A 22,874-nucleotide genomic window follows, 5' to 3' on the forward strand; every position below is an offset into this window, starting at 1 on the left:
TTAAGAATCTTTGGAAAGCAATGCTTTTTCCAGGCTCTAGATATTGGGATGTTCTGTTCGGACAACAGCTTGCAAGTCCATGTCACTACCCTGTAAGAGTCTACAGCTTCAATAAAAGTCAGACTTAATTACAGGTTTTGGGGGTAAGACACAAGCAATGAATAGGTCATTCTGGTTGCCTTTGCACCCTGAGGAATCAAATATGTCTGCTGCACAGTAGGTTCTGAAAGAATTAGGAACAACCTGTTAGAGGGAAACATGCCTAGTGTAGCTTTGCTGTAACAAAAATATTGTACATCATCACTGAAGATCAGGAAAACGTTGTAGGATAATTGGATTGACCCTAAGATCTGAAAGCTAAATAATGTAACAGAAGTTAAAGGATTGTTCCAAATCTTTATAATCAGAATGCTACAGTTTGTATCACAAACTTTTCAAGATACCAATCAAACCAGAAGCTAAATGTAAAATTAATAAAAATCAAGCATGAGATAACAAACACAGGAGGAAACTGACTCTTACTTTGAAATTCCAAATTCATCAAGAACTGATAAAACTACTGCTGAAATTATCTAAATACATGAAAAGAATATTCCTACAAGCAGATAAATGCAGCATTCTTGGGTTTATTTTGTCTAAGAGAAGAAATCAAAATCTGATCAATAAGAAGTCTTGATCATCTTTATTTATAAACAGCTTGGAGAAACCATACATAAGTCAGATGTTGAAATACATTTTTTTAAGCCTTATGAAAATATAAAAATTAAAAATAAAGTCACCAAGCTGTATAGAGTAGACTAAAAACCATTTTCCTCCATCTGTGCTAACTTGCAGTTCCTCCTCCTGTTAACAAAGTGAATTTTGTTAGTTGATTACTTTGTACACAGCAATAAACTGTTTTTTCTTTTTTTCTTTAAACAATTTTTGGTTTTTTAGGATTTTTAAAAATTTATTTCACCAGCTAAGATTAAGTAAAAAAACTGAGGATCAGTTTATTCTTAAGATCTCTCATACAGGTCTGCTGGGAGGCACAGTCAGCAACTCAGAAGTGAAGTCAGGAGGGATGTCATTGCCCTTGGGTAGCCAGTATTCATCACAGCAGGCAGCCTTTATTGTCCAGCGTGCTATAATAGTTTCTCAGTAGGGAAGGCAGCATGTAGTAGCATCATGACGTGCAAGATAATGCCTAAAAACACAAAACTGTTTGAAAGGGTTTGTTAGGAGGGAGTGTTTACAGTGGCAATGGAAGGGAAGAAAGGCAGAATGACCTGGTTCTCTTTTTAGTCATGAACAATGGTAAACATTTTTCATTCTGTATCATGTTCAGGAAACCAAAATAAGTTTCCTTCCATTATGCAGTTTTTATTTGGTCATTGCTTGCTTACCTCTCTTCTGCAGTTCTCTCCTTAACTCTGCCATTTATGACATCTTTTTTCCCAAAACAGAAGCTTAATATAAGCAACCAACATTTAGGTCTTTAACATACTACAAACTGCTTCATAGTTCCTTATATGATAGGCAGATCAATCATCACTGCCACTGAATATATTTTATTTACTTAAAATGGCTGGAGAAGCTGAAGTGGAGTCACAGAATCATAGAATGGTTTGTGTTGGAAAGGACTTGAACAGACCATCTATGGGCATGGCACAACCATGGGCAGCAACACCTTCCACTAGACCAGGATGCTCAAAGCCACATCCAACTTGACCTTGAACCCTTCCACTGACAGGGCATCCACTGCTTCTCTGGGCCACCTCTTCTGATGTCTTACTGGCCTCACAGAAAATCATACCTTCTTTATCTAATCTACTCTTTTTTCAGTCTAAAGCCACTGAATTCAGTTATGGTCATTAGAATTAACTGGAAAAAAAGAAAACAAAAAAGTTTTCAGCCAATAATTTTATGCAGGAAAATGGGTAATTCAGATCCAAAATCTTTCTCTGAATATCTGGCTACAGTACAGCATGTTAATCCAAATTGCAACTGACTGCAAATTTTCCATGAGAGACAAAGGTGCTGTGCACATGGGTATTAGTGCACACACATGAATGTGAGCAAAAAAGGCAGCTCTTTGCAAGATGGCCACTGTCTTGTTTCTCTGTAAGTCGCTTCCAGATTTCCTTGAATGAGATTTTGAAACTCTGTTTACAGCTTTACTCCTAATTAAGTATCTCCACTCACCTTAAGGAACTTGGTGGCTATTTAGTGTGAATTAAAATGGCAGCAGTTGGCATTCTACCACACAGAGTAATGAGATTTAGTGAAGTCAAGATCCCAAATACCTTCCAGAAGCCAGTCAGCTTTTCTAGCAATGCAAGGTGACTCTGATATCAGGTGCAAGAGGCATGAAGCCAAGACAGGTAGTAGGTGAGACAGATGCTTCAGTCTGCTATAGAGTTACTCAATTTTGCTTTACAGAGTATCTGCCCACTGATTGCAGGATACAATGTGCCAGGACATGATGTGCTGCATGCCATCTTTGCAGCGCTGCAATAGTCTCCAGTATCAGAACCTACTCTTTTACTTTGGGAAGATGCAGGAGTTCACTAAGCATAAAGAAATATAGGAGCTCCTGCAAGATTTTGGGAGACTTCACAAATCAATTAATATAAATCAATTAAAAGTTCTTTTGATAAAGATATTAGCCATGTGCTCCTTGGTCAGCTTCAGGTATACTTTTGGGTTTAAAAAAGAAGAAAGAGTAAATTGATTACTTCTGTTAGCAGGGGGAAATTGACTGCAACCAGCACTTCTGAGTAATTCACACTGTCCAGCTACTTGTTTCTGGATTTGACATTTTTAATCATGGGGTAAAAAGCTCATGTAAAAGGAAAATGAGTTGCTACAGAGCAGTAGTTAGATCCAGAGTGACCACTACACTTTCACTCTGCAGCTGGGATTCATGGATCAAGTGCTGATACTCTGAGTGGGCATTCACCATGAAAAGCTATCCAGGGGCTTAACTTCCCATACAAAAGGCAACAGGAATACCAACACCCCACTGTCAGACTAAAGCACCACTGACACAAGAATAGATATGATTGACATGGCATATACTGCATTGAAGAAAATGCAAAAATATGTAGTCTTTGTGAAATCTGGTCCTATTTTCTCAATAAAATCTCCACAGTATTACCCAACCTGACACCTCTTTGGGTCACTTAATCTTAGAAAGATAAAGGTCTGCAAGCAAACTTCCAAGGATGAGATGTCTCTGAGATTCCCACTAAGGAAATTCTGCTTTCTGTGTGAGAAATGGAAGATACAAGCCACTCGATTACTGTTTTACATGTCACAGCAGTAATATCTTCTTAATGATTTTAATTCCTTCTCAAGTACCTTATTAGGAAACAAACCTACTTGATGTTCCTAAAGTCTTGCAGATGTTTTGCTTTCACACAATTATAATATAGTCACATTGCCTCTCAAGACAGTTTCTACTGAGAAGCCAAATTAACACGCAGCACTTGAAAGAGGTAGAATTTAAGAATTTGGTGTTCACCTTTTTTCAGCCAGCTAAATGACAAGCATGATTCATTTTGCCTAATAAAAACAAGAATAAAAAAAGTAATAGAAAAAGACAACAGGCCCAGCAGCAGAACACTTAAATACAGCTCGTTATTAATCAGTTTATTTCACACAGTTGTTTCTAAGCAGCACAAGTGTATGTGTACTGTTAGCCCATAAAAATAACGGGAATGAAAAACTGGACACTCTAATTCTTTAAGGATGCTGATCACTGAGGATTAAAAGCATTGCATAAGAACATGAAAACAGCACTAGGCCCTCAGCTATGGTATAATGCAGTTATTTGAGAAATCTATGGCAGAAAGCTCTGGCTTCCTTTTTTTTTTTTGTGCAATTTAGGTAATTGCACATTGGGAAAATGTGTTCTGCTTTTCTGAAGCTGCAGTGATGAAGCACATCCAGAACAAGCAAGGTCAAAAACAGTATCTGTTTACAAACAGGCAGATTACAAATCTGCTAACTTGCATCCTGAAAGCTCCTTACTAAGTCAGATTAACATGGAGTTTCTGTTTACCATCCTGACACAGCTAAAGAACACAGCCCAAAGAATACAAATCACTCCCTGTGATGTACAGTGTTTTCGACACTGTAAACTTCACTAAGAGCTGCCTATTTCCTGAACTCACAAGAGAATGTGTACAATATTTCCAAAAAGCTATATAGGAATCACAACTTGTCTATCCAGGTACATCAACTGTAATCTCATCTGTTGCCTAAACGGATTTCTGAAGGTTGAAAAAATAGTTACTATATTTTATTAATAAGTAAGGTCTTTAGCATATGTACGTATGCAAAGCAGAATTAAGAAACTCTTTGTTCAGCAGTGAAGGAACAGAACCACCATGTTTAAATGCATAAATCTAGTGGGGCACACACCCCACTTATGGACGTTTATGAAGACGTTAATTTTAAATCATTCAGGACTAAGCATATGTAGCAAATTACAGTGAGACAAGCAGATTGCCTGGATTTTCCTGGATTGTCACCCCATCATAGGGTATTACAGTGGCCCTGCCTTTTTGGGAAGCAGAATTACTGTTTGGAAGCATATTTACTTCCATCAGAAATCCCATTTTGCAATGAAAGCTGTTTGTCACAGCTCTAAATGTAGTTTTTAGAACTGACATCCTTCCTTTCACTAAGATAAAATCAAGGGTGCAGGAGATGATAGACATTAAAGACTCAATATTAAACACACACAGAACTTAGGAAAAATGCTGGTTTACATATTCTGCTTTTTAATAAACTAAATATCCATTGCTCTAAGCCCTTTGTCTACTCCTGGGTTAGAGAATGCAAACCATCGCTGTTCAAGACATGCAGGTTTATGAATACACAAATACACATAGGAGAGAAAATAGAAATGAACAAATATCAGTACATATGTTTGAGAATGTGAACTCCAAGTGAATAAAGCAGCCCAGATGGCGAGTGATGGTGGCAGAAGAATGCTCTGGGTCCACACCTGCTCCCAGAGGGACTTCCTAGCAGGCTTCCCTGCAAGAAATCACAGTTTCCCAAGGAGGGGTGGGCAAAATGTGGAAAATAGGAAGGTTTTACAGAAGGAACACACTCCCATGAGACTGTGAGGAAAGAGGGCAAGCCACTCACAGAGTATACTGAGTATCAGATTTTGTCTGTGATTAGACTTATCTTTAAACTATTACATTTTTATTTGCTGCTATATGTCTATGACCTAATTATTGTATTTTGCAGCAGCCAAATGTAGTGAAAGATCAGAAGAGATCATTATTTCCAAAAAAAGTCTTGTCTTTTATTTTTATTTTTCCTAAGCAGTTTCCAAATGAAAATTAAATCTAAAATGAAAAACTGCAACTCGTGAGACTGTGTCCAAGATTCTGCTGAAGATCTTCTCTTTTTTTTTTTTCTTTTTGTCTTATCTCAATGTTACATTTTTCCCTGGTTTTCTTCCTGATATGAAAGGATGCTGCTGGGCTTCTTTTTGTTAATTAGAAACAAGATCTCAAGACCAATCTGGCAACATCAGAAGAGACTATTCCCTCCATAAATACTTCACAATGATCCTCTGTTATATGACAGGAATTTTAAATATTGTAAAAAATTGCTCGCAAAAGGCTGAGTCTAAATTACCAACCTTCAATTGCATATGGAAGAAACAACACTTCACACAATACTAGACACAATACTTCATCTGACAGCTAAAATGCAATTTAAAAAAAATTAAATCTTCCCATTCAAACTGAACTATAATTTCCAAGTAGTGTTTGCAATAGAACCTAAAGAATTTGCAAGAAATCTAGGTCAGAGCAATTTTATTTTTGACTTTGTGAAATAAAAAAAAAAAAAATAGAAAAATAGATAAATCTATATGAAAATTTACATGTTTTAGAGAAAGAGAGGAAGTCATAAACATACTCAAGAAAACATAGATCAGCTAGGACATGAAACAATCTGAAGCTGTATGTACACACCTAAATATACTAAAAAAGATTTCCAGAGGAGTTCCTCTTTATCTGACACACCACTGGTCAGTCCCAGTCTGAAATAAATAACTTCACAACAAGCTGCACCAGAATAACTGTTGGAATTAATATCTTCCCCAGACGGAGTTTGCAACTTAATGAGCAACAAGTAGAATGAAATGTTGCTGCCAAAATTATACCCACTCCATTCTGAACAGAGGGAGAAGCACAGAGCTGAATGGAACAATGTGCGTTGCACAAACCACCCTAAACACATATTCAACACAGTCTTTATCCAAAGCACTTGAAAGGACACAGACAATGAATGACTCAAGATATTCACATCAGAGCATTCACTAAAACACAGACTACAGAAATCCTAAGGAAATGTGTATGACAAGATCAGAGCTGGATCAAAAATCCCTTTAAACTTCCTAACAAAAGCCTGTAAAATCAGTTCAGTACTTATGTGTTACATAGGAATTTGCCTCACTCAAATAGAAAAAGCAGACTGATTTCACAGAAAGGAGATTTTTGACTCATAAAACTGAGGTCATAAAGTCACTCTCAAGAAAAAATTAAAATATAAAACAAAATTCACCACTTGAGTAATGAAATAGCGCACACGTTTACTTTGTCAAATGAGAGATATTGTAGAAAATATATGAATCACACTGACAAGGAAGTAATTGAGCAAAACCTACAGCATTTTCAACAGTAAGAGGCACAAGATTCACATTTGGATACTCAAGAGATTTAATACCACAACTGGAGAAACTTAAAAGCAGGTTATATCCATTCCAAAAGGATCACTGTAAAATATCAGAAAAAATGCTCAGTTTGTTAGCATCTTCTAGCATTTAGTTTTGCAGCCAAACATCTCACAATGACTCTTTGCTTTTAGTTTTCCTATAACATGTACACAAACAAAAAAAAGTTAAAGGGTTCAATTGAGTTACCTGTACTGCTACTTACAAAACAGGAATACTAAAGATGCCATTCTTAACCTGAAAAATAAAGACACAGTATTTGTGAGGACTGAATTTAAGAAAATAAGGTAGTATGTCAGGTAGTTGGGGTCATCCATGAATAGAAAGATAGACACCCTCATTGGGAAATTCAAGAGCAAAGTTCAAATTTGGTTATGCAGAATTCAATGATGGAGCCCGGCAAGATAAGGTCTTGTGTGCACTGTGTCCTGGCAGGCAACTTTCTGTCTGATTTCAACCACCATCACCATACAGCTTTTACTGTCTTCAGTAAAGGCCCAAGTATTTCTGAACTTTTAAAAATCAGTAAGAATTTAGCACTGCAGAAAATCATGTCTAGCAATGACCAAATTTAATTCTATTTAGGAACAGCTAAGACCCAAGATTTAGAACAGCAAAAAATATCAGCACAGACATTATACTCCTTTGACCTTAGCATCAAAACAGAGTAGCCAATTAAATGAACATTTTATTGTGGTATTTCTTTTGTTTTCTAGCCAATTACATTTACAGGAATAAGACAGGAAGCACAAGCACCATATGCACTCTTAAGTCACTTTGTTTTGCTTTCATCACTAGGAATACTACAAATACTACCAATACTAGAGTTTTCTTATCTTGAAAATAATTTATGCCATGACAATTAAGTTCTGTTGAAGCCCTAAATTCTGTCTTATGAAGCTGTAATTCCACTAAAAATTCAAAAGAGAAAAAATCTAATTATTTGGTTTTTCAGAGAACCATGAAATTATGAACTGTTACTATTGCTTTGTGAACCTTTACCAATCAAGTTTTTTGAGGACATTTCTTTAAATCTACTTGGGACTGAAAACAGCATGGAAACAGAAAATGGACTGATAAACCTGGATAGAGTCAGAGGTATTTGCATTATAATATTAAAGTGCAAGAAGTTCTGAGTGACAGCAAATGGTAATTGAAAAGACAGATCTCAGACAGAGGAGCCTCATGAGAGAATATCATGCAAATGGCAAGCACCTCAATTTTAAGATGGATTTTCAATTGTCTATTTGTCAATGTTGACAATGCCTTAAGATCAATAAGACAGAAGTGAAATGTGGTGTGGGTATTCAAGTCTCCATTTGCAGAGTTTTAAGATTTATAAATGCTCACATGAGACATTTCAACTACGGAAGAAAATGGGACCTAGTTATGCCTTTGCAAAAAAACTTATTATACAGTTAATCTTTTTCTAATTAAAACTTAGAATTGGTTTTAATTTTTTTATTCTTTTTCCTCAGAAACATATATCTAGTTGCTTCTTAATGTTCTAACTTTTTTGTAAGTCATTATTAATATGAAAACCATCAAAAAGGTTAAATAGTATCTTATTATTAGATTCAACTCTATAGGCAATGAGATCAATAATAACAGTGCTCTTGCTCAACTGCTACTAAAATGACCCTGGACATTCATTCCACTTTAATAGTCTGATTTTTAGGATTACAATAGTAGAATTGAAATCAGGGTTGAGCAAGAACATAACACATCACCTACCAAACATTTTGACAGATCACTGAATAAAGGTCAGAAATGTGCCTGCTTTAGGAGGCTGCTCTCAGCAGATAAAAACAGGAAGTGTCCAATATGGGACTCCCCTAGATCTCGTTAGCTGAGGAGGAAGGGGGTTTTCATGTATTCTTGCAGTTCCAGGTGGAAGTCCAAAGGAAAGCCTACACATGCGTCATACTCAAGCTTAGCACAGTTCTTTTTTTAGCCAAAGGGGGCTTATCTTATTACCCTTCTTAGCTGGGACGTCCACATATAACCTGAGAACTGCATCATCCCAAAAAGCACAGCAGCACACAAGAAAAGGGCACATCCAGACACCTGTGCCCTGCTAATGCCAAACTGGACACTGGTGTTAGTCCAGCTTTGTTCATCTGGTTAATGTAAAATCACACTGCTTCCTTTGCTCTTAATTCAGGTAAAATTGATACACTGTAATAATTAAGCCCATGCCTATGAGTTTTAAGAACTCATGTGGCTTTGTTGAACTAGAGTGGAAGTCAGTATTTTTTCTGCCTGACTGGATGCACACACGAGTTTTCCACCAGCAGCCTGATGATTCAGGCTATTTATATTTGTGCATAGTTTCCTCTATGCTGTTTCTGGTATTAAACTGAGGCTGTTTCAGGCTGTCTGCATTAGGCACTTTTTCCAGCAATATTCAACTGTGGCACTTGCAAAGTGATTCAGGGAATAAGAGGAGCAAGAGTGACAATGTACATTCTTACCAAAATTGCTTCACCACTACCCAGCAGAACAGGAGGCCACAAATTGCCTTCCCTCCACTGCAAATGCATGCACATAATGAGGATGCTGGAGAATAACAGAGCCCTCTGACAGAAACCAAACACTAGCACATAATTGAAATAAAATTTCAACACTTGTCAGAGGTTATTTATTTAATGTTGGTGCAGGCTTACAAATTCTGCATTCATGTAGAAAACTCACTACCATGACTGTAGCCTCATAAGTAAGAGATGGAGCTGCTTGCACCATTATAATTACAACATTTTCTGAGTCACAGACAAAAATCTGGCCCATGCTGATACATTATGCAGAGCATCTATAAAAATGACTGTGCTGAAAGCATTAAATAAGAGCTATGACCATGGAATGGGAAATGTCATTATTGATTCCACAATACTAAATTTATCCTTCGTACAACAAATAGAGGGACATGAAAAAATGAACACCTCAAAAAGACAATGAGAAATTCAACAACAAAAGATTCTACTGCCTACTAATTATTTTTATTCAGGTCACCCAGTATATAAGCCAATATTTACCAAAACATTTGAACTGTGAACTACAATATTTCAAGGTCATTCCTTTCCAAACATAAACAGGATTTTAGCAGGAATCAAATTAGTTGGAAGAGAATGAAGGGGGGTTTTGCTCTCTTCCTGTAAGCTCTGTTTTACTGGCAAGCACAGTAAAGGTACTTGCAATTTTTGAAAAAAAAGAGGTACACAAAATACTACTGGATAAAAAACTTGTGCAAATTATTTTTCTCACCATGTCAGGCTGGACCTTGCAAAACTGAGGCATTTGTTCCTCTCTATATTACAATTAAAATACTCAAGGGTTTATCTCACAGAATGAGCTCTCTCTTCTGACCACATTACCAACAGCAATATGTTTTGCAGCCATTCTGTCCATTGGGGTGAACAACAGTTAGGTACCAGTCACATGCAAAAAAAGTAATAAAATCAGTGGTGTTGCACCAGAAAATGCCTTATGTGCTGTTAAAGCTGATTAATAAAAAACTAAAAATTCATGCTTTTAGTAGCATGCATATCCAGCTCATGGCAGCTTAGTTCCACCAATCAGCCAGAAAGTAGAAGACAAAAAATACACATATAAACATCATTGTTTCTCTATTGATGAACAGAAAATAGGAATATTTTCCACACATGGCTCAAAGCTGTTAGCAATACACTATCTGACCGTCCACTAACACATGGGAAGAACCTATTTTTCACTACTTGTTGATTTGTAGAGGTGTTCAAGGGAAAATTATCCAGCTCTTCCATATGTTAAAATAAAATTAGTCAAAGTCTATCCCTGTCCTAGACTCTAGAGCCTAATGAAATAGTTTTTTAACAGAAGAGTTAAGCTTCTTTGTTTTACTGAGGAACTATTTTTGCACTGTACAGTTTTATTTTGTTTAGATCATAAATTCATAGCAAAAACATCTGTTGATAGGAAAGATCAGAACTAGAACTTCCAAATACAGATAGCATGCAAGAAAGAAAAAAGTACAAGTTTAGGTATGAATTTCAATGTAGTAGTACTCATAGAGACTAAGCCATCGTTTCTGTAATTTCCTGCCACAAGCTTTCTTAGTTAATACCTTAATTTAAGGTTGAAATGAAATGTCCTTGTAGCTCACCTTTAACCAGCCATTCTCAAGTTATTTTATGAGACTAGGTTCCCAAAGTGCAACCATTCTTAAAACATTCCCCTAGTGGTCTCACAGAAACTACTTTTCCGCATCAGCATTATTTTAAGAAAGGAAATCTTAGTGTAGCCAATTAGCAATACTAAAAGTGTATCCATAATAACTAAAGATTCAAAAAAGCCAAAGAATGCACAGGCAGACTAACTAGATAATTTGGGATAGGCAAAGAAAATTTTTGACCCAAATGGTCGCCTCAGATTCAGTGTTGTTTTTCATAATTAGGAGTCATGCACACTTACAAGTACCTTAAAACACAATAATATTGTATAAATGCAAATGCTCATTTGTACAGAGAAAATCTTTCCTTCATCCAAAGTGATACATATATTTTATGCATCAATACAACTATGTTCTCTTCAACATCAAGAGCCTACTTGAGACAATATATCAAAACAAGTAACACAAAAAATTATTGTTTCAAAGAACAGAAACTTTTTCTAAACTTCACATACTAGGGAACAATGACAGTAATCTTGCTTTAGCTGTGATGATTTGCCAGAATGAAGTCTTGCCTGTGTTCTCCTAACTTCTCTTGGATGCAATAGATGTCTGTTGGAGAAAGCCTCTTACAAGGTTATATTCTCAAGTCCTTCAGGAAGAATGTTGCATTTCTAATCCACAATCAAGAAATGGATGATAAGCTTGTTTTCTTTGGAGAAAATACTATCATTTTACCTTTCTTGACCTGAGAAGAGGTATGATTAACAATGCACCAAGAATAGTCTGGAGGATGTAATAAGATTGTCTTTCAAATTAGCCCACTGCTTGTAACTTTAACATAAAGACATTTGCAGGATTCAGATGTCCTACAGCTCAGAGTTGGTCACAATCATTAATTTATCACAGTTCAATTTGTATTAAATGGGAATCTTCCTACACAAAGACACATGACAAAACACTAGGGGTTTAAAATTGCAACAGTCCAGAACTCCAAACAAACTTGAGTAATATAATCCTGGCATGGAAACTGAATGCTGGATGCACTGAAATTTGCATGGTGCCACTGTTGAAGCACTGAGGTATAAAATGTCAGGTACAAGCACCTAGAACACCACAAGCTGCTGACACCAGCTTCACTGCCTCACATCACATCAGTCTGTATTTCTGTAGATTGGCACCATTTATATTCATTTATTCCCACTTTTTTTCAGACTACTCTTTAAAATCCTTCTAATAATCATCACAGAATGATTCAGGTTGGAAGGGGCCTCAATGATCATCTGGTTCCAACCCTCCTGCCATGGGCAGGGGCACCTCTCACTAGAGCAGGTTGCTCAAAGCCTCATCCAGGCTTGCCTTGAACATTTCCAGGGATGGGACAGCCACAGCTTCTCTGGGCAACCTGTGTCAGTGTTTCTGAGGAAGGTGAAGGGAGACAACCACATCCTGATTGATCAGCATCGAACTCCGATTTATTGATCCAGCTTACACACTTTTATAGTAGTGTTAATTAAGCTTATACATATTGCAAAACCTGAGCTCATCATTGGTTACAGATTACATGCCAACCCCTCCTTTGTTGCCAATACTTGTGGTTTCTTGTTGAGGCTAATACTTGTTTTTCTCATCCTGTTTTTGACTTGTTATTTACCATTCTCAAGGCCTCCATGTATTCCACCATATTTTTCTCATCACTTACTGAAGGACATGGTTTATTGTTGTTAAGGAAAAAGCCTGAGAATTTGCTGCTTACAGCTGCCTTTTACTTTTTAACCAGCTGCATATGTTCATGGTTTTTTTCTATAAGCCATGCCTGAACAAAATTCTGCAACATGTTTCAACCTCCATTTAACATGACGCGACCTAATTCATGGATATTAATGCAAATTGGTCATTGCTTTTGCCCTCACACAGGTATAAAACTGACTTATTTTGGCAAATGTGAATTAATATACTTGGAAAATATTTACATAGCCTTGGAAAATTGAGTTATTGTGCTTCTCAGAGGAAGTTATTAAAACCAAACCCTCCTATTAGCTAAAGATGTACTGGCTTACATAGAGATATACATTCCGAAAACTAAACCCAGACAACTGATCTACAACATGACTGAGTATTTTAAAAATGCAGAATAAATAACTTTTTTCTTCTTGTTCCTTTTGGATACACTCAGACAGCAACAGAAAGGTACTTTCACTGTAGTGAGCTGTAATTAAAATAACTACAAAGGGGAAGTAGAAAACAGGATGCAATTAGCAGTTACAGGAATTTAGAGATCATGGAGATGGAACAATTTCCTCCCTATCAATGACAATTTTCGTATTTCCTCAAGAAGATTTCCTTTATTTCAGTTGAAGAAAGACCCATGGGCTCCAACCACTGGAATCTTAAGCTCCCCAAAGGAGGTGACAGAAGATGACATATAAATTCATTAGGAGAATTCATTTTTACTGCCCGTGCCACAAAATCTTTCCAAATCTCTGCCTTCAGGTGTGTACCTGTGAAATAGAAGTGGTTGGAAGTGACTGAGGGCGTGCTGGGAAGAGCAGTAACAAGTTTGCATTCTGCCTGTGCTACAGTTTTACCCTGACTTACTCACAGGACCTGGAAATCTGGGGGAAGGAAAGGTAAAGGAGCTTGGGGAAAGTACATATGGGAAGGTGAGGGTATCTCTTCTGGGTGTTTCTCACTATTACTATATCTGCAATACCTTCCCTTTAAAGCTTCATTGAGGTCAAGTTTTATATCTAGGAATAATCTAAGCCTTGCTCAAAACTTCCTGCAACACTTACTGCAACATTTGAGACAGAACTGCAGTGAGAATTTGTTGTCCCCTGTGTCCCAGTAAAACATCAGGCACAGACTGCCCACAGGAACTGTGGCTGTCCCATTCAGTGGCAGTGCTCAAGGCTTGGCTGGATGGGGCACTGGGCAGCCTGGTCTAGTGGGAGATGTGCCTATGGCAGGGGGGTTGGAACTAGATCATCTTTAAGATACCTACCTGTAATGTCTGGTTGCATTTCATTCCAAACATTGCAAACTCCACCCAGCCATGCTGCTCCTCCACCTAGGCAACAACAATCACTGCTTCCATCACTGGGTTTGACCACTTTGCAGACCTCTGCTAGTGCTGGTGGATATCATGTACACATGTACTAGAGTTCCAGCAGACATATAACATGATTTTGATGACATTTCCTTTATGGAGTGTAAGGAAAAGTATCACATTTACCAAAATCAGGACCATTTGTATCTTAATTCTGCCTTATTTGCTGCTGTCTGTATTACTTACCCTCACTAATGACTATGCAGAGTTACACAGATCTCTTCTTTCACAGTCACATCATCAGCACAAGGAGCTTTTCTCCCCCAGTTCAAAAAGTTGGTTGTAGTTTGATGGGGACTTCAGTAGGAACCAACACCTCATACTGTGGCTGCTATTTCCAACACAGTTAAGAACCACAGGTCACCAAGAGTCTAAACAATCTTCTCCAAAAGGAGAGATTAACAGCTTCACACGATGTTCAGCTATGTCTTCACAGAGCACTGCACTTGTTTCCACAACACTCAGACAGCACCATTTACTGAGTAAGCAGAGAAGGTATTTGGTGTCTAGTCTGACCAGAGCTGTTCAGTCTATAGCCTTAGGGAACTCTAGTTAAGCTCTGCTAGGATGCCAGAAGTATCAATTTCCTCGTGAGCCTCTCCAAGGTGATCATCACTACTGCATCAGAGTATTTCACCAACATTAATGAATTTATCTTTTCACATCATGCTATGCTGTGCTATCTTCATTGTACAGATGTTACTGCCACTTCAGTTAATGCCACCTCTAAACATTCCTTACAATTTCTTACACTTAGCTATTCAACTGTTCCCATTTTAGAGGTGTCTAAGTTTCTCATTTCTTCAGATAAAACTTCTCAGTGGAGCACAGACTCAGGTATGTAAGATTTCAGGTGAGGCAGACCTCAGTGAAAAACAAAAAAAGAAGAAGGAAAAAGAAAAAGGAGATATAACAGTTTGCATATGGAAAGTTTCACAGTCAAGCATTCCACATGGACCAGCCAATTCCTGCCACTATCATCCTTTCTGGCATATGGAATCTGCATGCAAAGAAGGACACAATTTATTTTTGCCATGGTGATATAGGGATGGCAACAGAAGGTATGAGTGGGAATTCTATCAGTAGTTTAAGTCCACAAATAAAATTAGAGTGGTTCTTTGAAAACTATTCAAGCAGAAAGTACAACAAGGGAATTGAGCTTTCACGTAGAAGTGAGATTGACTACTAATGAGTTAGCATTATTCCTATGGCTATAATATTTCACCACAGTTAGTGTTTATAGTCACTCCAGGAAAAATGAAAAAAAACAAAAAATAAAAGTAATCCCAGAGAAAATTTCTAAAAACCCAAAGACACTAACAATAAGATCCCAATAGAGAATTAAAGCCAGAATTTTGCTTCCCATTGCATCCTTTTGTCTTGCAATTGCTTCTTGTAGTCCTGGATAAGAGTTGCTTCCTTTTCTAAAGGGGATTTAAAAACTGTTACAGTTTCTCTTTCCAGAAGCCTCAAAAGATGTAATATTAATTGATCAATCACCTTGGAATATCCTTTCATAAACAACATGGATACCTTGGCTTTTTTGTGCAACAAAACGCACAAGACCACTTGGAATTCAACTGTCAAAGATTCACATGACTGAATAGATTGGATTTACATCAACAGTGTACAAATATCAATTTCTGAAATAGAACAGTATTAATAATTTAAAATCAGAAAGGAAACATAAAGAAGACTTGCAAGTGGATCTAGTTGCACTACAGTGACTATAAATACTAACACTTTTAGTGTGCTCTGTAATATTTATGAAATATTATTTATTACTAAGGTTTTATATAGCTATGGTTAGATTAGGAATATCTAATATTGTATTCACAATTATTTTAGGAAGTATCTTCATGGAATCTGGTTGTGTTATGCTCTGGAGAAAAACACAGTTCTGACTACAGTATCAAAGTCTTATCTTTGTATGCATGTCATATATAAAGCTTATGTAAAGATTTCTGGATACTATTTACCCATGTAAGTGCTTCAGTTGAACTATGTCTTACCTATAAAATTTGTTTCATATCTATGTGTCCCAAAAGCATTTTATATGAAGGAACACAGGAGGCAGACAATTCTTTTCTGTTTCCACAAGTCAAGTTCACAGTGAAATGAATGAGAATTGTATACATAATGTCTGGAAAGAAGAAGCATAACATTTAAGCAGCCAAGCTACGTGTTCACGTTGCATATTTTTTCTCCAAATTTGGTGCTTGAGTGGGTGAGATCACCCACTGAAGACAGACAGGATGGATTCTAGTAATCTATCCTGATGGCTGTGACAATGCCTTCCAGAACAGAAGTGGATACAAATGGTATCAACTGAACAAACCAGGCGCCAACACTTTCAACAGGTAATATTTCCAGAGTCATCCCAGGTTTGAGACAGAACTGCTGCAGCATTGTTTTACACGGTCAGTAAGAAATATTTTATATCCATGATTGCAAATATGTCAACTGTTCTTCACAGGGATGCAAAGGGTGCATGTCCCAGGCTGACTCAAAGTGTCAGTCTTTGGTCACTGATGACTGAATAACGTGTAAAGTGCAGCACTGGATCTTGCACATCTAAGGCTCCCATTCACAGCCTAACAAAGTTCCCATCTTCCACAGAAATGGTCTTGCTTTTGCTAAGGTCTGTTAAGCTCTGCTAAGTGTTCAAAATTCCTTTCATTCATCTTTCACTGTTGACCACTGATAGATTTCTCAGCAAAGGATAAGACAACCTGTACCTACTTCACCATCAGAGCTTTCTTTACAGTCTCTCCTTCCTATTAGGGCCCTGACTTTATCTTGCCCTTACCATTTAATTTGTGTGCAAAGTTACTGCACATTAGGAAAAGCATTTTCATCCAGGGCACAGTAGGTGCACAGCTTCCAAGAGACAGAAAACAGTCTAACTGACCAGACACAAAAAGAAAACAGGAGTGAAAATACATAAAGAGCAAAAGATTTGATGAACTCAGTCTTATTAAGAGGCCTTCATCAATTGATACATATTTTCCTATTAAAAAATTGGACAGTATCTAGCTCTTTGAACAGGCAAATAGCCAGACCTGATAGCTGGAAGTTGAATAAAAACACCACTAGCCTAAAAATTAGTTTATAATAGCAAAAACTTGGGCTAATTAATAACTGGAAAGTGCACAATGGACACACAAGTGTTGAGAGGGATTTACTCCAAAACATTAAATTAAAAATATTTTTTTCTAAGTGGTAAGTCTCATCAAGTCACTTCAAGTCCCTCAAGGTCCCTTCAAGTTTTACAATGCCCACAGTTGTCCTGGGGAAATCTCCTCATTCCTTCAAAAATGTTAAGTTTAATTCTCTTTTTCAAATCAGTCAGGCTACCAAAGTTGACCCACTATTACACCTGGGGGTGGAGGAGGGTAATGAATAGGACCCAAATCATAAGGATTTGGGATAAGAATAAAAGCTCACCAGAAATACATAAATTGATTTAGATTATCACTCTAAGCCTGAAAACAACCAGCTCCAGAAAAAAAAAAAAAAAAAAGACTGATACACCTTTCATATTCTCAAGTTCTTAATGGAGGAACTCATACAATCCCATTTTTCCCCCTCATGTTACCATCCCTGTGCTATATGGGCAAGACATTACACATTGGCCCCAAAGAAAGTCCAATCCTTGTCTTTGTGACAGGCAGTGTTTTTGCTCTGTGTTCCTGCTGTGCTGAGAACTCCTCTATAACACACATCCAGCTTGTAGCTGTTCTCTCTGTCTTCCCTTTGCTCCCATGTCAAACACCCCTCTGATGACTTCTCAGTCATCAAATAGCAAAGTTAATAAATGTATTAAAGGAGTAACAAAATGGGGCTCATGGTCCTCATGACATTTAAGAGTTAGGGAAACAAACCTCCAATTAGCTCTCAGTATAATTTCTGTGGAACATGGATGGAAGACTGACACAGGTTTATGATTTCCCCCCTACTTCTCTCTCTCATTTCACCCTATTAGTAGGCAGTAGAATAACAACAACAACAAATTGAATATGTCTTAGATCCCTGTTTTGCCAGAGTAATGTAAGAAGGCGGGAGGTCATCACTTGCTTCAATGTGTAGTTGAGGGATACAAGCAGTAGCTTTATGTTCAGGAGGAACTGACTACCTGAACTGCTGCAGCCACAGATAAGGTTTTTCTGTGACAGGGGCCTCTGATCCATCTGAAAGATTGTAACCTGCAGATCAAATAACTTCCTGTCTTAAAGTGTATGACACATCATGAGATATTCAGGAGCTACCTTCTCTGTATCTGTATCTAATCTTCAGTAAATCTTGTTGGAGCAGATGCTGGAATAGCAGGGTAATTTACAGCTCACTGCTGCAGGAGCCACACAAGCATCTGGCCCAGGCACAAAATACCCCTGATGATGATATTAAGAGAGCAATGTCTGTTTGAACACCTGAAGGTATTCCGCATGGACTTCAAAACTCACAATTCCTTGCCTATTTCAAAATGCTCCTTCTGCCTCTGATGGCAACAGCTCACACACCAGAGACACCCTATTTAACAAATATCTGCTGCAATGAACAAGGAAGCCATATCCCACGTTCAAGTAAACGGCTTTACTAAACAAAAGTATCAGTATCTCCCGAGCTAAACCATCCACAATCATGTAACAATCTTGTGCTAATCTGACACCCGACCAGGCTCGCCAGCAGCAACTGTTTGCTTCTGAGAGGTTGTCACCTCCCATATGTTTCAATAGTATGCTTAGTTTAATGTTTTTTGCTACAGTAACTTAAGAAACAACAGCAACTCACGGAAGGGTGAATAAGAAATAAGTCACAGTAGCTCATCAACAAAAACAAGTGCTCAAAGGGCTTGTGAATTAACACATGATCATTAGTGCTGACAATCCTAGACTACTGCCTTCTTCTACCAGACTTAAATAATCATCACGTCCCTATTAAAAAAAAAAAAAAAAAAGTCATTATTATCAGGGTTTGGGGATGTGGGGGGTGGGGTGCAGGGAGGACCAAGGGGGGTATAGTTTTTAAATGAAATTCAACTTTTAAAAAGTGGTTTTGCATTTCTTTTAATAGTTCTATTATTCCCCCAAAGTCCAGGAGGAGTATGTATATTTCCTACAATGCAAGACGACACACTTTTAAAACAAACAAACCCATGGAAGATATTTCTTTAGATTAAGCAAACAGTGGAGAAAAAGTCTTAACAGAAAGAAAGATATGCACTGTGAAAGAAGATTAGTTACCTTTTTTTTTTCTGCTTAAAGGGAAACATAGCTATGCAAACACTGCAGCTGCTAACTAGACATTCTCAAACAACTAATATGTAACCCACTGTTACTGTAACAATTTTCTCATCTCCACTAGTTGGGCTCAAACCTGGACAAGAAAAAATAATCAACTGAGACTGAACAGAAATTATAATTCACAGCATATATTTTAAGGATATCCTTATATGCTCTATTAGCATTTGCTTGACTATCAAAGAATCCTTATCTGGTTGGGATGCTGAAATAATTCTATCAATATGTATGAGCTCTGGAACTAAAATAAATAGTACTAAAACATCCTAACAGTAAAATACAATCCAAATAATTAAACAAATTATTACTCCAGCAACATAAGGAAAGGCATTTTTAAAGTTCCAACTTTGACTATTTCTCATATTTTAAATAAATTTATTCTTTAAAATACAGGGTATTATTTCAAATAAAATCTAATCACATGAGAAAAATGGCAGGTTGCCATGCACAAGAATTTCCCTTCTTATTTATCACTATGCTGTCAACATAGGCAGTTCTTTCCTGCTGCATTTTCCTGTGGTCTTTTACAGAAGGCAAAAAGCATCAACTCAAGAATTCCATTTTCCCCCATTATTGCATACTCTTAAAAATGGAACTGACAGGACAGCAGTTTATTTGCGCACAAACTAGAGCCAAATCATGCAAACTGGCTTTCAGAAACCCACGGATCAATTGTTACTCTCCGTGAGCGCTGCCTCGGCGGGCGGAGGCGAGGGAGTTTCATTTGGGAGAAGGGAAAAGTTGAGGAGTTGCAGAGGTACGGAATCCAGCAGCCTTCCCGTCTCCACTGCATAGAGCTAATTAAAAGACTCAAGTATATACACAGTAGCAATGGCATCTTCTGCGTCTGTAACTATTTTTAAAGGCACCTAAATTCTGAAGAGGCTTAGCATACAGACATTTAAGCTTATATGAATATTCATGTCTGAGTACTACACCAAATCTAAGTCATTGTGCAAAGATAAGCATGGCTTAAAAATGTTAAATGTCGGGTCATTAGACTGACAACACCTACAGACATAGCCAAATAAAAATTAAAACAGGCTGTCCACCAAGAACATCTTACTGGCTCTCAGCCCAATTCTTCCACCAGTGACACGCTAAGCGCCTCAAATTCCCCTTCCCCTATTATGATTTTAATTAGAAAACTATCTTAATACAACTTTGCAAACATCAAAAAACTTCCTTTGAATAGAGAAGCAGCTTCTGAAACCTTTCCTCGGTTTAGAGCACAGGAAAAGAAACTACCTAAACCATGCCGCTTTCAACGTTAAGTGAAAAACTTTACATTCCCTAGTACTAGGAACACGCAGCGTTAAACCCATTTACACGTGAACTGAACAACAAATCAAGCATTTTTAAAATTAATATAAAAATCCCATTTTCAGAGGCAAAAATCTCGGGGCATACTTCGGTATTTGTTGGTTACTGACAATAAGTTAAAACACGGTACCTCTTCTAAACTGAAAGAACAACTAGAATAAATTATCACACGAGAGAGCGAAAAACCTGTGTCGTTACAGTTTCTCTCCGCAAACTGTTTCTTTCCTGCGGCATCATCTGTTAAATCAGAAACTCCTTTGAACACCGCAGCCTCGCTGACTCTCAGGGCGCGCTGCCTGCGCCGACACTCTCCCGGTATTTTCGCATCGCTCCCTCTCCGCGGGGCCAGCAGAGCCGCCCGCCTCTCCCGGTGCCGCTCGCAGCCGCGCACCGCGCTCCGAGCGCACCGCACCGCACCGCACCGCAGCGCACCGCGCTCGGAGCGCACCGCGCTCGGAGCCACCGCACAGCACCGCGCTCGGAGCGCACCGCGCCGCGCCGCGCTCGGGCCGTCCCCGCCCGCACACGCACCGAGGGGACAGACGCGCTCTGCCTCCGCCGACCCGTGCGGCACGGACCCGCCTGGCCGAGCCGAGCCGAGCCGGGCCAGGCCGCGAACCGCTGACCCGGGGGAGGGCAGCGGAGAAATTGCGGCCGCCCCGAGGCGCGCACCGAGGCGCACAGGTGCAGCCGGTCCCGCCGCGCATCCCGCCCGGCGCCAGCCTCCAGGGGCGGGGGACGCCGAAGCCGAACCCCTGCCCCGGGCCGCCCCTGCGGCGCGGAGGCGGCACCAATGCGGCGGCTGCTGCCCCTCGCCCGCCGCCCGCGCCGGCACCGCGCCCGCGGACAAACTTACTTGCGGGCGGCGGCGGCGGCACCCGCGCCCTCCTTCCCGCGCTGCGAGCGAGCGCAGCCCCGGCGCGGCGGCCGCTGCCGAGCGCCTTCGGACATGCTCAGTCCCCCCGCCGTGCGGAACCTACCACCGGGGGGACGGGGGAGCGCGGAGAGAGAGGGGGCAGAGCTGGATGCTACCAAGAGGACGCGCTAAAAATAGGCACCGCAGAAACGAACAGCTGGGGCTTAAAGGGGCGGCGGCCGCCGCGCTCCCCGCAGCCCCGGGCGAGCGGCGCCTCCTCCCGCCGCACGGCGCTTCCCCCGGAGCCGGAGCAGAGGCTCTGCAGCCGGGGCCTGCGCTGCCGCGGGGCTCTCACCGCGGAGCCAGCGCAGGAGAGGCTCTGCGAGCGGGGCGCTGCCGGCATCCCGCGCTGCCCGCAATGCCCGCGCCGCCGCGTCCTGCCCGCGCCTTTGCGGCGGGAGAGCTGCGGTGCCCTCGGCTGCGGCCGCCGGAGCGCTCAGGGGTGCGCAGGGCGCCGGGAGGGCTCTGGGAGCATCCGGCGGGGCAGCTGCCGGGCTCTGCCCCCTTCACCCCAGCGCCGGGCCATTTACCTCGGGGCCAGGAGCGTATCTCGGACCGGGCCATTTATCTCTGGGCCAGGCCACCCCGTGAAGCAGCAGCTTCAGAAATGAGTTCTACTCAGTGAGGGACAGGATGCCGAGCGGCGTTTTCATGCGGCGTTTCTCTGGAGACATCTCCATCCTGCTCCGAGGCGTTAGATTATGCGGACGAGGCTTGGGGAGTGACAAACACTCGGGAGCTCTCCCATGAAGCTCAGAGCAGTCAGATGAGAATGTGGTAGGTCCGAGGCGAAAAGCGTGAAGAACAGCCCTCCTAAATATAATTTTCTAGGCTGGAAGATCTCTGCGGCAACAGAAATTACATGATCACCTCTCACTGACACTGCTATGTTTCAAAACTGAGAGCTGTTGAAATTGAAAGCCACCTAAGTATTTGTGAATGGGAATTTCTGATGGGGTTTTTTAGCCGTGGCTTATCATTCTCTACCTTCCTAAAAGGCCGACAAGAATAAACATAATAGCACCACATTGTTTTAGATTTATATAGATACTAGAGAGTCTAAAATTATATTCCCCTAGCAGAAGTTCAGAGGTATTACTGAATTCTGCTTTTATGGATACAGAAAATGGCTATTGCACACACACACACACACACAAAATAAGGGCATCTTTAAAAATTACTAAACTACTGCTAAGAAAAAATATCAGACAACATCTGCATCATGATAATCTGCTATTCTGATGACATAATGTACAATAGTATGTACACTCAAGACCACATTCAAAATTTTTCATTTATTTCATTAGACATGAGAGATCACTTGAAGTTTATCTTCA

At 39.6% G+C, this 22,874-nt stretch overlaps 1 protein-coding gene across 8 annotated transcripts in view; it reads right to left on the reverse strand.

Annotated features, from left to right (window-relative positions):
- OXR1 (oxidation resistance 1) overlaps positions 1-22,316 on the reverse strand; it is a 262,270-nt gene extending 239,954 nt beyond the window's left edge. For 3 of the 8 annotated variants that reach the window (XM_074553479.1, XM_074553460.1, XM_005479430.4), the window contains exon 1: positions 22,068-22,315. In XM_074553479.1, the coding sequence (XP_074409580.1) occupies positions 22,068-22,101 (34 nt within the window). In that variant the 5' untranslated portion in view covers positions 22,102-22,315. Of the gene's footprint in view, positions 1-21,152; positions 21,305-21,477; positions 21,660-22,067 lie in introns of those variants that run through there. The other 5 variants (XM_074553451.1, XM_074553426.1, XM_005479436.4 and 2 more) reach the window with 5 other exon arrangements.
- Positions 22,317-22,874: the final 558 nt, after the last annotated feature.

Source organism: Zonotrichia albicollis, chromosome 1 (genome assembly GCF_047830755.1).
Source record: "Zonotrichia albicollis isolate bZonAlb1 chromosome 1, bZonAlb1.hap1, whole genome shotgun sequence".
Lineage (NCBI taxonomy): Eukaryota > Metazoa > Chordata > Aves > Passeriformes > Passerellidae > Zonotrichia > Zonotrichia albicollis.